The 13,654-nt window shown below is 43.5% G+C and overlaps 1 protein-coding gene across 3 annotated transcripts in view; it reads left to right on the forward strand.

The window, feature by feature from the left end:
* The window catches only part of LOC124717330 (zinc finger matrin-type protein CG9776), a 278,463-nt gene that overhangs the window by 183,394 nt on the left and 81,415 nt on the right, over positions 1-13,654 (forward strand). For all 3 annotated transcript variants that reach the window (XM_047244160.1, XM_047244161.1, XM_047244162.1), the window contains one exon: positions 12,789-12,983. In XM_047244160.1, coding sequence (XP_047100116.1) covers positions 12,789-12,983 — 195 coding nt within the window. The remainder of the gene's footprint in view (positions 1-12,788; positions 12,984-13,654) is intronic.

A 13,654-nucleotide genomic window follows, 5' to 3' on the forward strand; every position in this document is an offset into this window, starting at 1 on the left:
CTTTTATTGTTGTCGTTTAAGGTACGTGAAATGCTATGCAGGCAATGGAACTTTACAGAGATCGATATCCTGACAAGGACCCACCTTCCTGATGGATGTTTTCTCGTCTTGCTGTGACACTTTAGGAAACAGGAAGTTTCAACCCACGACAACGCAGTCGTCATAGCTCTCGCACAGGCGAAGCTGCCAAAGTTCCTGGTCTCGCTTTCGTTGCTATGAATCCACATGTGAGCACATGACAGCTTGAACACGAGATTGACATTCCTAAAACTAGTGTATATCATATTCTTACATGTCACCAGTTCCATGCTTACCATGTACACCTACATCAAGAATTGCATGGGAATGATTTCCAGAATCGTGTACAGTTCTGTCAGTGGGCACAGCAGCAAATCCTCGCCAACCCAAACTTCTCCTCCAATGTTCCATTTACCGACGAATGTTCCTTCTCAAACAGATGAAAGGTAAACACGAGGAACACGCATTGTTGGTCCAGCGACAACCCACGATGGCTTAGACAGGTGGAACATCAGCGTCAATGGAGAGTTAACATCAGGTGTGGGATGCTTTGTACTACAATTATTGGCCCTTATTTCACCAGTGGCAGTCTAAACGGCACAGCGTATGCCAGCTTCCTCAGACGAATTCTTGCTCCTCTTCTGGATGAAGTCCCGCTAAGAACCAGAATGATTATGTGATATGATGGATGTCCAGCACATAATGCCTTGCGTGCACTTCGTGTTCTGAAACGAATGTATCCTGCCAAATGAATTGGTCGAGGAGGAACAGCTACTTGCCCTGCTAGGTCTCCTAATTTAAATCCTCTGGACTTTTTTCTTCGGGGATGCATTAAAGACGTTGTCTATCACGATATTCCAACAACTCCAGAGGACGTGCAGGAACATACCGTGCTTGCTTGTAATTCTATTCAGCGGGAAACACTGGAAGCAGTAAATAATTCTTTCATTCAACGAGTGCACCTGTGTATAGGTGTCTAGGGTCACCACTCTGAGTGCCTTTGAATGTTCTGCTCCTGAGCAGTGGCACAGGAGAGTCAAAGTCAGTTTTGTGTTATGTGTTTGCTTGGTTCACATTTGTTTTCTGGCAACTCCAGCAAGTGGATCCCAGGCTCAAAGTCAGTGTAGTGTTACGCACTTAATATCATCGTGTTTCAGTGAATGGTACACTGTGATACATTTTTGAATAGGTCTTTAGGGGAGGAAATAAATTGCCGAACAAAAAACACAGGGTGCCATTTAAAAAAGTCATACTGCTGTTCATATCTTTGTAAAAAACAAAGCTACAATGAAGGCAATCATGTTGATTGATGTCCCCCTGACAGCTAAAGAACATTTGCTTGAAACATTTTTTAATCTGCATCTGGACAAACAGTTATTTAGGGGGGGGTCAAGATAAATGGGACACCCTGTATATTACACACACGGTGAAAACGTCACAATTAATGAAATATTCTGGGCTGTTATGCCCTGGTCAGATAGATTCAACATTAAAACATTTCATCCCCATCTGCGGTGGCCAGTTTCAAAGGGAATCACAGCTGATTTACATCCTGTCTCACTGCTAACTGCAGCAAAATTCTGTTTACGCGTGCTTCCACACTGTGGTGTGACGTCACATGCCTTAAACACTCATGTACAATTGGCCGTTGTTGGCGGGAGAAAACACACATAAAGGTTAAAGAAATGTGCAACCTTTTGGAGCCAGTGGCTCCTTCTGGTAGAGGTCTTGAAGGGAAAGGTCCTTCCTTCTCATCCTGTGTGGTACGTCTCCCCTGACCCAGAGTTCTGGGCGACTTTTACGAACTCTCTCTGTTCACTAAACATCTCCTGTCCTTTTCCTTCATCTCTCTTCCTTCCTCTTCAGCTTTTCTGCCGGAAGGAAGAAGAGGCTACTGGCTCCAAAACCTTGCACACTTCTTTAACCTTTATATGTGTTTCCCCTCGCTGTCATTTGGTGTGTAGATTTTTGTTATCTATCCAATTATATTAAATTTTCAAAAGTTGGCTATTTTCGTTGATAAATTTCAAATGTTGTCATGCTATGTGCCTGAAGATAAAACCTTAGTGCTTTGAAATTGACTGTTAAAAAAAGTGGTGATTGATGAGTATTTTGACTGCAATTGCTTTAGCAAAAACTTCAGCTTCTTTTGGCTCTATTTAAGCTTTCAACAAGTGATTGTTTCTGTTGAGAAGCAGCAGTATATTCCGATTGGTGTACAAGAGCATCTCTCATTTAAGATGTTCCTCAACATTATTTTTCTTTTTCCACCCAGTTTGATTGTCATAAAAGTGCAAACTATTGATTTTTACCTTTCACGGGCCTTCATAGCCATGTGACACATATGTGTCAGTGCTACAGATAGAACTGACAAAGTACTTAGTGTAGAAGAAGTAGAACCAGAAAATAATTCTATTCGTATGTAAGGGGAAGACTTTTGACTTGGTCAAATTATGTTAACGGGTTTTATTTCTGGTCACTGTAGCGCATAGTGCTGACAGTATGAACTGGCGGTCTGCCACTAGCATAAGCAAATAGTTGCCTGAGCATCTCTGTGTTGCTTTTGTGCTTACTAAATGAACCCGTAACAAAACTTGCTGCTCTTCTTTGAATCATCTTCTCTCTTTCCCCTATCGATTCTATCTGATACAGATCCCAGCCTGATGAGCAATATTCAAGTATTGATTGAACCACTGTTTTATAAGCTTGATGGGCTAAATTTCTTTCTGTGTATGTATTCATAATACAATACATTTGTTCATGTTGAGGGTCAATTGCCATTTCCTGCACCAAGCGTCAATCCTCTGCAGCTCCTCCCCCATTTCACCACAATTTTTCAGCATTGCAACTTTGCTGTATATCACAGCATCATCCACAGAAAACCTAATGGACAATGAAAGCTTTGCTGCCTTTAAGAAAAAATCCCTTGGATGAGCTAGAGTACAAATACAAGCATGCACAAGGAGACCCCCCCCCCCCACACACACACACACACACACACACACACACACACACACACACACACACACACACACACACACACACACACCTACCTCTGAGTGCCTATACTGTGCCGGGTGGACAGATAATTCCGTCGTCGTAACTTTGGCAGATGGACTGGAGTCAGGTAGTATTGGAAGGGGTGGGTAGAGGGAGGAAACAGAAGGAGGTATTGTTGTGGTCCAGCCAGCACAGTGATGGTGGACAGGTGTGTGTGCAATGGGGGGGAGGGGGGGGGGAGGAGTGTCAGTCTCCTTTAATACTAAATTATTTACATTCTTTCAGAAATTCCCTCACTATAAGGGGCATTCAAAAAGAAACGAGCCGAAGGCATAATTACAGAAACCAGTACCTGTATCTCAAAAGTATTGGCCCTGGCTGTGGAGGCACTTGTCCCACTGTGATACAAGGCAGTGAATGGCTGTCTCATAAAATTCCCGGGACTGCAGTGTTAACCAGTTCCGCATGTACAGCTGGACATCGTCATCCGAGGTGAATCATTTGCCCCTCAGAGCCTTTTTAAGGGGACCAAAAATGGCGTAATCACAGCGAGAGAGGTCCGGACTGTATGGAAGGCGGCCGAAAACTCCCATTTGAATTTCAGCAGGAGTTCCACTACTTTGTTGGCCGTACGAGGCTTTGCATTGTCGTGGAGCAGAATGACCCCACAGGTGAGACTGCCTGGTTGTTTTGATTTGATTGCTTGGCGAAAGATGGTCAAGGTTTGCGAGTAACTCTGGCCATTCACTATAGTCCCGTGCTGCAGGAAGTGAATCAGAAGGGGGCCATCTTGGTCAAAGAAGAACATCAGCATAACCTTTCCTGTACTTGTGTGGATGGATGGCCTTGGCTTTTATTGGCAGTGGTGACCCTGGATGCTTCCATTGGAGATATTGTCATTTTGATTCTGGTTCGAAGTTATGACACTGACTCATCTCCATCCACCACTCATTCCAGGAATGCATTCCCTTCCCGAGAATAGTGCTGCAAATGAGCAAGACTGTGGGGCACCCATGGGGCACACACTTTGCACATGTGCAGTCTTTCCTTAATGATGGTGAACACTTCTGATGCTTAATCCTACCACAGCGGCTATGGCTTTCACTGTCGCTCGGCAGTCCTGGGTAATGAGTGCATCCACCAACTGGATGATGTTGTCAGTAATGCATTGTGGTGCTCCAGTCAGTGCATCGTCGGCTGACAACAACCGTCCTTCCCTGCAGTGCTTGTGCCACGCCTTGACCCTTGCAAGGGACATGCTGTGTCCACTGTGCACTTGTGACATTCATTGTTGAATTTCCATTCCTCCAACTCCTTGCGCTGTCAGAAAACGAACACCTCCTCTTTGCTCTTCTGTTGACTCCTCCATGTCACTGTTTGCAATGTGACTGGTAGCTTGGGACAATTGATGCACACTGCTGCTAGCTCTGTAAAGTCACGTGACATGCATGTGTGCCGTCTACTGACGGGTTGTGAACTTCCACACTCTGGTCAGAACCACCCCTCATGACACATGCCACAATATTACTTTCCTGTCACCGGTTTGCGCATTCCAAATGCCGGTTCGTTTCTTTTTGAACGCCCATATATATATATATATATATATATATATATATATATATATATATATATATATATAAATATAATAGAGGGAAACATTCCACGTGATATATATATATATATATATATATATATAAATGTCTGCTTGTGTCTGTGTATGTGTGGATGGATATGTGTGTGTGTGCGAGTGTATACCTGTCTTTTTTTCCCCCTAAGGTAAGTCTTTCCGCTCCCGGGATTGGAATGACTCCTTACCCTCTCCCTTAAAACCCGTATCCTTTTGTCTTTCCTTCTCCTTCCCTCTTTCCTGACGAGGCAACCATTGGTTGCGAAAGCTAGAATTTTGTGTGTATGTTTGTGTTTGTCTGTGTGTCTATCGACCTGCCAGCGCTTTTATTTGGTAAGTTTCATCATCTTTCTTTATATATATATATATATATATATATATATATATATATATATATATATATATATATATATATATATATAAAAACAAAGATGAGGTGACTTACCGAACAAAAGCGCTGGCAGGTCGATAGACACACAAACAAACACAAACATACACACAAGATTCAAGCTTTCGCAACAAACTGTTGCCTCATCAGGAAAGAGGGAAGGAGAGGGGAAGACGAAAGGAAGTGGGTTTTAAGGGAGAGGGTAAGGAGTCATTCCAATCCCGGGAGCGGAAAGACTTACCTTAGGGGGAAAAAAGGACAGGTATACACTCGCACACACACACATATCCATCCACACATACCTTTTTAAAGGGCGAAGGCATGTTTGCGGAGGGAATGTAAATAAAACTTAATGGGGTCGTTGTGAAGGTGTTGTGAGGGTGACATGGTACTAGAAGGTGGAAAGTGGAACACGAGGCTGAAATGAAAATGAAAATAAATATGAAAAAATATATGGGGAGAGATAAAGGTAAAATTAGAAAGCAAATGAAGATCTGGTGTGAAAAAAGGCGGAAAAGGGTTGGTTAGGGCTGGGCTATGTTGATCCTGTGGTGAACTTGTGTAGGTAGATAATGATGTGCATAAAGGTTAGGTGGTTGTGTTGCCGCCAAAACACGTTAAAGGGTGGAGAAATTCGGGAAAATTTCGAAAAAACTACGTGAGGATGTATTAAAAGGAGTGGTTTGGTGGTGGCAGATTATGGAAATGAAGCTAACAATTGTTTGATGAAGAAATAATGACGTTAAAACCTGTGGGAAGTGGCTAAAAATGATCGGTGATGTGAGAAAAACGGAAATGGAAATAAAGCAAAAGTTATTAAAACTGCCGAAAGGGTTGTTTAATAGCTAAAAGGAACTGTTTGTGGACTGGAAACGGTGGATTTTATAGCAGCAAAGCGGAAAAAAAAAATTTTTTTTGGTTATGGTTTTGAAGTGATTTACGTATTATTACGTATTATTGAGTGTATATCGACGGGATAAAATTGAGATAAAATTGTATACTGGATTACGGTAAAAAAGGAGAAGGTGAATAGAAAGTGAAACTGCTGGCAAAAACAGAAGGAGGAAATAAGACGACAGAAAAGACTTCGAAATGTAACAGTGACAATAACAATAACGATAACAATAACAAACGTGGATGGATATGTGTGTGTGTGCGAGTGTATACCTGTCCTTTTTTCCCCCTAAGGTAAGTCTTTCCGCTCCCGGGATTGGAATGACTCCTTACCCTCTCCCTTAAAACCCATATCCTTTTGTCTTTCCTTCTCCTTCCCTCTTTCCTGACGAGGCAACCATTGGTTGCGAAAGCTAGAATTTTGTGTGTATGTTTGTGTTTGTTTGTGTGTCTATCGACCTGCCAGCGCTTTTGTTTGGTAAGTTTCATCATCTTTCTTTTTAGATATATATATATATATATATATATATATATATATATATATATATATATATAAAAAACAAAGATGAGGTGACTTACCGAACAAAAGCGCTGGCAGGTCGATAGACACACAAACAAACACAAACATACACACAAAATTCAAGCTTTCGCAACAAACTGTTGCCTCATCAGGAAAGAGGGAAGGAGAGGGGAAGACGAAAGGAAGTGGGTTTTAAGGGAGAGGGTAAGGAGTCATTCCAATCCCGGGAGCGGAAAGACTTACCTTAGGGGGAAAAAAGGACAGGTATACACTCGCACACACGCACATATCCATCCACACATACAGACACAAGCAGACATATTTCTGCTTGTCTGCTTGTGTCTGTATGTGTGGATGGATATGTGCGTGTGTGCGAGTGTATACCTGTCCTTTTTTCCCCCTAAGGTAAGTCTTTCCGCTCCCGGGATTGGAATGCCAGCGCTTTCGTTCGGTAAGTCACCTCATCTTTGATTTTTTTTATATATATATATATATATATATATATATATATATATATATATATATAATTACTGTAAACTGATTTTCCCTTCTGTGATGCATGTAGACAATAGCCTTTGAATTATGTTACGCTCCATACTGTACATTTACATCTATTGTGACAAGTTCATGTGTATTCTTATTTTATGACATGTTCTGCAGCCTCGAGCATCTCCTCACTGTGGATCTATGGAACAAAAGTAAATATAATCTAATGTAATATCTCAGTACCGTGTCATCTCTCTCTCTCTCTCTCTCTCTCTCTCTCTCTCTCTGCACACTCTGAGGATGGCCTACAACCTACATGGCTGAAATATCAGTGGAAGAGACTGAATTTGCATGGCTGTGTGCTCAAAATTATTAGACTACGCATTACACCATTAAAATCTGGAACTGAATGATAGGATAAAGCTTTGTGCAAGATCAGAGCCCTAGGTTGAAAGCTGGCATAAAGCAAATACAAAAATAGCAATGTTTTGAGAGTTTTGTAAACAATTATTCTTTTTTTGCATACGAATTTGTTGCTCTGGTTGGGACATAGGTGATACCAGAACTAACTGAAATCAAAGCAGAAGATGGAAGATTCTGATTCTGGACCAGAATGGTGAAGTTTATTTCTATTGTCAAAAAAATATTGACTGACATTTCTGGGTTGCAAATATCAGTATTTTTATTGATTGCCTTGCAAAGGGTAAATCAGTAGCCAAATAAAAAAGGTGAAGTGAGGCCTGGACTGCAGAACCAAAAGAAATAGGGCAGCGAAGGAGGCTTTGGCAATGAGGCAGCTGAGAGATGTGAAGTACGCACTTCAGATATTTACCCTAGTCACGTATTTGTCATCATCCGAAGTCCATGTTGTTGTTGGGGTTGTCTCCTGTCAGAAGAATTATTTGATGCAGCTTTCCGTTGTACTCTGTCTCGTGAAAGCCACTTCATCTCCGCATAACTGGCGCTACCTACATCCATTTGAACCTGCTTACTTTATTCTGAACTTGATCTCACTGTGTAATTTTTACGCCGCACCCTTCCCTGCATTACCAAATTGGTGATTTCGTATTGCCTCAGAATGTGTCACACCAGCATATTCCTTCTTATAGTCAAGTTGTTCCATACATTTCCTTTCTTCTTGATGGGCACAGTACCTTCTCTTTATTTATTTCACTTCCATGTAAGGTTACCCTCCATACAGATACTTTAAGATAAGACTTCTTAAAATTTCAATTTACATTCAATGTTGTGAAATTTATATTTTTCTGGAATATCAACAATGTAGGAAAAGACAGATTGCTACTTACCCCATAAAGAAGATACGTCAAGATGCAGACTGGCACAACTAAGAGACACTCACACATGGCTTTCAGCCATAGTCTTAATCAGTAAAGAGAGACAATTGCACAGCACTGTTTGTATGTATCTCTCTTTACTGGCCCCCAGGAGGCTCACGGTCCTTTCGTGAGTTTGCGCATGGCGCACATGGGGCCCCGAGCTATTGGGGCCCATTCTTCGTTCCCTGGCTGCATTTCCTTCTCCCTGCTCCTTCCCTCCCTATCCTCACTCCTTCCCCGTTGCCACCTCCTTCCCCTCTCTCGGTGTTCTGATTTATGTCGACCTGGCTATCCACCTGGTTTCCTGTATTGGTTGCAATTTTGTTCTTTAAGCCCGTTCTTTCAACCTTTTTGCCGTTTAGGTCCCCACTTGACATTTGACTTCCACTGCAAAATTTCCTGTTTTTAGTGTGAGCCATATGGGGAAGTACTCCCTCCCTAGCATCTACGACATGGATTCCTCTCCCCCCTTCCTTCCCCTCTCCCCTTCCCCACTGTAGCCCCCTTCCACCCTGCTAGGTCACCAGCACGTGTAGCCAGTACATGTGGTGGAGCTGTTATGTACCCATATAGCTGAGCTCCCCTGACAATACAGGGATCAGACTACTGATACCTAAGCTGTTCCCTCCCCATGTATGCCTAGGAGTAGTTGCTTGGTGCATGAAGTATCGAGCTGCAAAACACTGGCCGTTCTCAAACGGCCGTCTCTTCGAATGGTGAAGGATCCTCGAATGCTGCTTCTTATGACCCGGCAACCTTCCCCTCCCTGGCTACACTGTGGGACATGGGCCAGGCTCACCATCTTGGGATGAAACCCTTTCCCTATTACCTCATCTGTACTAGTATGGATGAGGACATATTCACCGCCACAAAGCCATTGTTTTTCGTGGAAAATATTGAGGCCAATTTTGGTGATGTGTAGTCTCACAGTAAGATGCGGTCGGGCTCACTGTTGATCAAAGTTGCTTTTGCCACCCAATCTGCAGCTCTTTGTGCCTCCCAGAGGAGGTTAAGGTTGTGCTACAGATGTGACATGAAGCCGTATATCTCTTCATGTATGCAGTGCTTTCAGTCTTGCGTTTTGGGCATATGTCTTCCCGCTGTACAGCGGACCTTTTGTGTGGTGACTGTGGCCACCCACTCCATGATGGAAGCCCCTGTGTTCTGCCGCCTGTGTGTGTCAATTGTGCTGACCACCACTCCCCTCGCTCACCGCATTGCCCAGCTTACAAGAGAGAAAAGAAGATCCAAGAATACAAGTCCCTGGATTGCCAGTCTTATGCTGAGGCTTCCCAAAAGTATGAGAGACTCTATCAAGTGTCACTATCTTCAACTTCTGCCTCTGTTACTTCCTTTCCTCCTCCTCCTCCTCCCTCACCCTTACCCCAGCCCTGTCCCACCCTCCCTCCCCTCCTCCTCCCCTGCAGTTCGCATGACCTCCCGTCAGGGAGCCGCTGCCCCTCCCCAGCTGAAGAAGTGCCCCCCTTCTTCGGCATCTGCCGGTGACTGGGCTCCCTCCCAGGACCCCTCTCGCTGGCGTCTCTCAGGCCAGAAGACTGTTATCACCACTTGGCCGTAAGGTGCACCATCTGTGCGCCCCCAGGTCTCTTTCGTTCCAGATCTTGCAGAAGCCTGTACTCCCCCTATGCCCTGCCCTCCTCCACCTAAGAAAGAGAAGAAGAAACATAATCCCAAGACAAGACGCCCCCAGTGCCCCAAAGGTGCCATCTCCCCCCTCGCAACCTGGGTCTGACATATTATTTATGGATTTCACCCATCATTCTTGGTGACTACTACTGGACGAGTCACCAGACCTCCTTTGAACAAGTCACTAGACCTCCTCCTCGGCTCCTCATGCCTACATTGGACTCGCGCCACACAAACATCCAGTGGAATTGCACCGGATACTATAGTCACATACTGGAAATGCAACATCTTGTCTCTTCTTCTTCTGCCTTCTGTCTCTTCAAGAAACGGATTTCCGTGATGACCACTATCCAACTTTTTGTGGTTATCAGGCGTTCTGTCGGAACCGTACTCGCTCCAGGGCAGCATCTGGTGGGGTCTGCACTTTGGTTTGCTCCGAAGTCACCAGTGACTGGATCCATTTATGTACAACCTTTGAAGCGATAGTGGTTTGAGTGCAAACAACTCTGGCAGTCGCCATTTGCAATGTCTATCTCCCTCCAGGGAGGCCACTTGCTTACGTTGCACTGTTTACCTTAATCCAGCAACTCCCACCCCCGTTTCTTGTCCTTGGGGCTTCAGTGTCCATCATCCAATATGGGGAAGTGTCACTTCAACGAGTAGGGGTATCCTAATTGACCGCTTTATCACGGACCTCAATTTGTGTCTCCTCAATGATGTTCCACCTACCCTCTTCAGTGTCGCTCATGGCACCTACTCTGCTATCGATCTCACGATCTCCTCCCCTGCCCTCGTGGCTTCCCTACATTGGTCATTACATGATGACCTTTGTGACAGTGACTACTTTCCGGTGATTCTCTTGTTCCCCTGCTGCCGCCAGGCAGACAGGCCCCCACATTCGGCATTCCACAGGGTCAATTGGCCTTTATATACATCTGCTGTCCACTGTAACTCTCTCCCCCCTCCCCCCCGTCTCCAATTCATTTCATGTGGTCGTGCAAGGCATTTCTGCCACTTTCTTCATGCTGTTGGCACTGCTGTCCCCCTATCCACAGGGCACCTCGTCAACAGCCAGTACCGTGTTCGACCAATTATGTCGCAGTCACTGTCCAGGACCGCCAATAGGCGTTGCAAAGATTTAAGCGACACCCTTCATAGACCAACCTCCTCACTTTTAAGCATTGCTGTGCTAAGACTTTTTACCTTATTAAACAGAGTAAAAAGGAATGTTATTTAAAATCCGTCTTGATTGCAATTTTTTATTTTATTTTTTATTTTTTATTCATATGACCGGTTTCGTCACATGTGACGCAGCATGTGAAAGTTGATGGATTTGGACGGGTTACTTCTGTAACTGAAATATCAGATCTGAAGATGGTTCTGAATGAACCAAAACCGGTCATACGAATAAAAAATAAAAAAAATAAAAATTTGCAATCAAGACAGATTTTAAGTAACATAAAATCACTGATTGCTGTTATCCCATAAGACATTATGTCTGTTTTTGCAAAGTAAAAAGGAATGTTGGGAGCACTATGTTCCCTCCCTGGGAATGTATGCCTCTTCATTGCAGGTTTGGTCAAAGCTCTGTAGCCTTCTAGGCCCCCAGCGATAGTCAACTGTCCAAGGTCTGAACCTCCAAGGTGCTCTGTGCACTGATCCATTGGTCCTCGCAGAACACCTCGCAACACAGTTTGCAATGGCATCGTCGTCCTCTTCCTACTGTCCTACCTTTCTCCAGCAGAAACGGAGAGTTGAACAGGCCCCCTCTGTTTCATCCCGCACCACATTGAGCCCTATAATGCACCCTTCGCTGAATGGGAATGGGTGCAACCTCATAGCTCTTCACAAGAGACAGCCATGGGCTGGACTCCATCCACGACCAGATGATCCAACACTTGGACGTTTCCCAGAGGAACAGCTCCTCAGGGTCTTCAACTACATAGCCTCCCGGGTGCTTTTCCATCACAGTGGTGAGACGGTATAGTTATCCCCGTTCTTAACCCCGGGAAAAACCCAACGTCTCTCGACAGCTACTGCCCAGTTAGCCTTACAAATGTACAATGGGAAATCCAGTATAGAATAATATTGTTAGGGAAAGACTTGTAATGTGTTTGCACAAAGGAGGATACAAGCTTTCCATGTTATCTTTAAAAATAATTGCAATTCTTGAATTGGATAACTTACATGTCGTATTGCTGTAAATACATTTTATATGTGATTAAAATAAACCTAACCATAGCAGTTTGAAATTTATGTGTTCTTTTTGCATCGTTCTCTATATCCTCCTTACTTCAGCTGTCCTCAACTATTTTACTGCCAAAATAACAAAACTCATCTACTAGTACTAGTATCTCATTTTGTAATCTAATCCCCTCTGCACATGCTGTTCTGTTACACGCCATTATCCTTGTTTTACATTTGTTGCTGTTTATCTTATCTACAGAAATTTGTAGCAAAAAACTGTTGCAAGTCTAATGAAGAGGTTTTATAGGTATTTTACAGGCCTTCCAGAACTGTACTTTCTGTATGGAATTTAACCAGTGGAAAAATGTTGACCAAAGTTCATTTATTTAAAATGAGAAAAAAAAAAATCACAGTATCTCACTTTCGGTGATAGCCTGCACAGTATCTCACTGGCAGGGTAAGGAAGATTCTAGCTGCATTGGAATTGGCAACAATAAATGAGAGTATTATGAACTGTGACAATATTAGGCAAATCTCGAAAAGACTATAACGCATCCAGTACAGAAAGTTAATGGGGTTTTATTTACCAATATGACAGAAAGCACTGGATATCAATCCTGTGCCCATTTACTAACCAGAGGGGTGTAATGTTGGAGGTCCTTGTAAAGTTGTATTCTATTTCAGGCTTTTGTTGAGCAAAATCCACACTGGGAAATGGATTGGTTATCTGACAGAGAGAAGGCGTATGAAGAGAAGCAGCGCAAGGGTTCTTCAAAAGATGACCAAAATGAAAGCAAGACATCTATCAGAGATCATTCCACCAAGAAGCAGCTCCGTGAGAGGAACTCCAGAAGGAAACGACAAATGGCCACTGGGAAGGTAATGAGATTTAATTCTGTTGTTGTACCAATATTGCCATAGTAAAAAAAATAGATAGGAGAGAGGGTCGAAAGAGAAATTCTAAAGCAGAAACATTGGCAGACTAATGAGTGGGGGGGAGGGGGCGGGGTCGGCATTATGTGGTCCTTGGGGCGTCCAAATCTCAAGGGCCTTGATGTTTGGAGGCCCCTCAGAACCAGACCTTTTTTCATCCCTCGATGTTTTGGTGGTCCCTCAGAACCAGACCCCCCTTTTTTTTTTCAAATCCCAAACATGACCAAAATATGATGCAGTTTGGAGTTTGAGACAAAACATAAATGTACTAGTGAACCTGCCAATGCTTTGCAACTGCTAAATATGTATGGTAATTGGAAGTCCTAATATCCTTTTCTCCCCCACCCTCTCCCTCCCCCTCTACCATCTCTGCCCACCTCCTCTTCCACCCTCTTGCTGACCTTGAGCCACGTGTATTATTATTCCAAACAAAATAAATGGGTAAACCGGTTGGGGTCATTGATATACAGGGGTTGACAGGCCTCCCCAGGGGCTTGATCTGTGAGAATAGTAGCTTCACTAGCAGTATTTTGCATAGATTTAATATGCAAATCTGGTTGCATTATAACATTTTGGACGATTCATATTCTGTAATATTCATAAGCCATTAAGCCATA

Source organism: Schistocerca piceifrons, chromosome 9 (assembly GCF_021461385.2).
Source record: "Schistocerca piceifrons isolate TAMUIC-IGC-003096 chromosome 9, iqSchPice1.1, whole genome shotgun sequence".
Classification (NCBI taxonomy): domain Eukaryota; kingdom Metazoa; phylum Arthropoda; class Insecta; order Orthoptera; family Acrididae; genus Schistocerca; species Schistocerca piceifrons.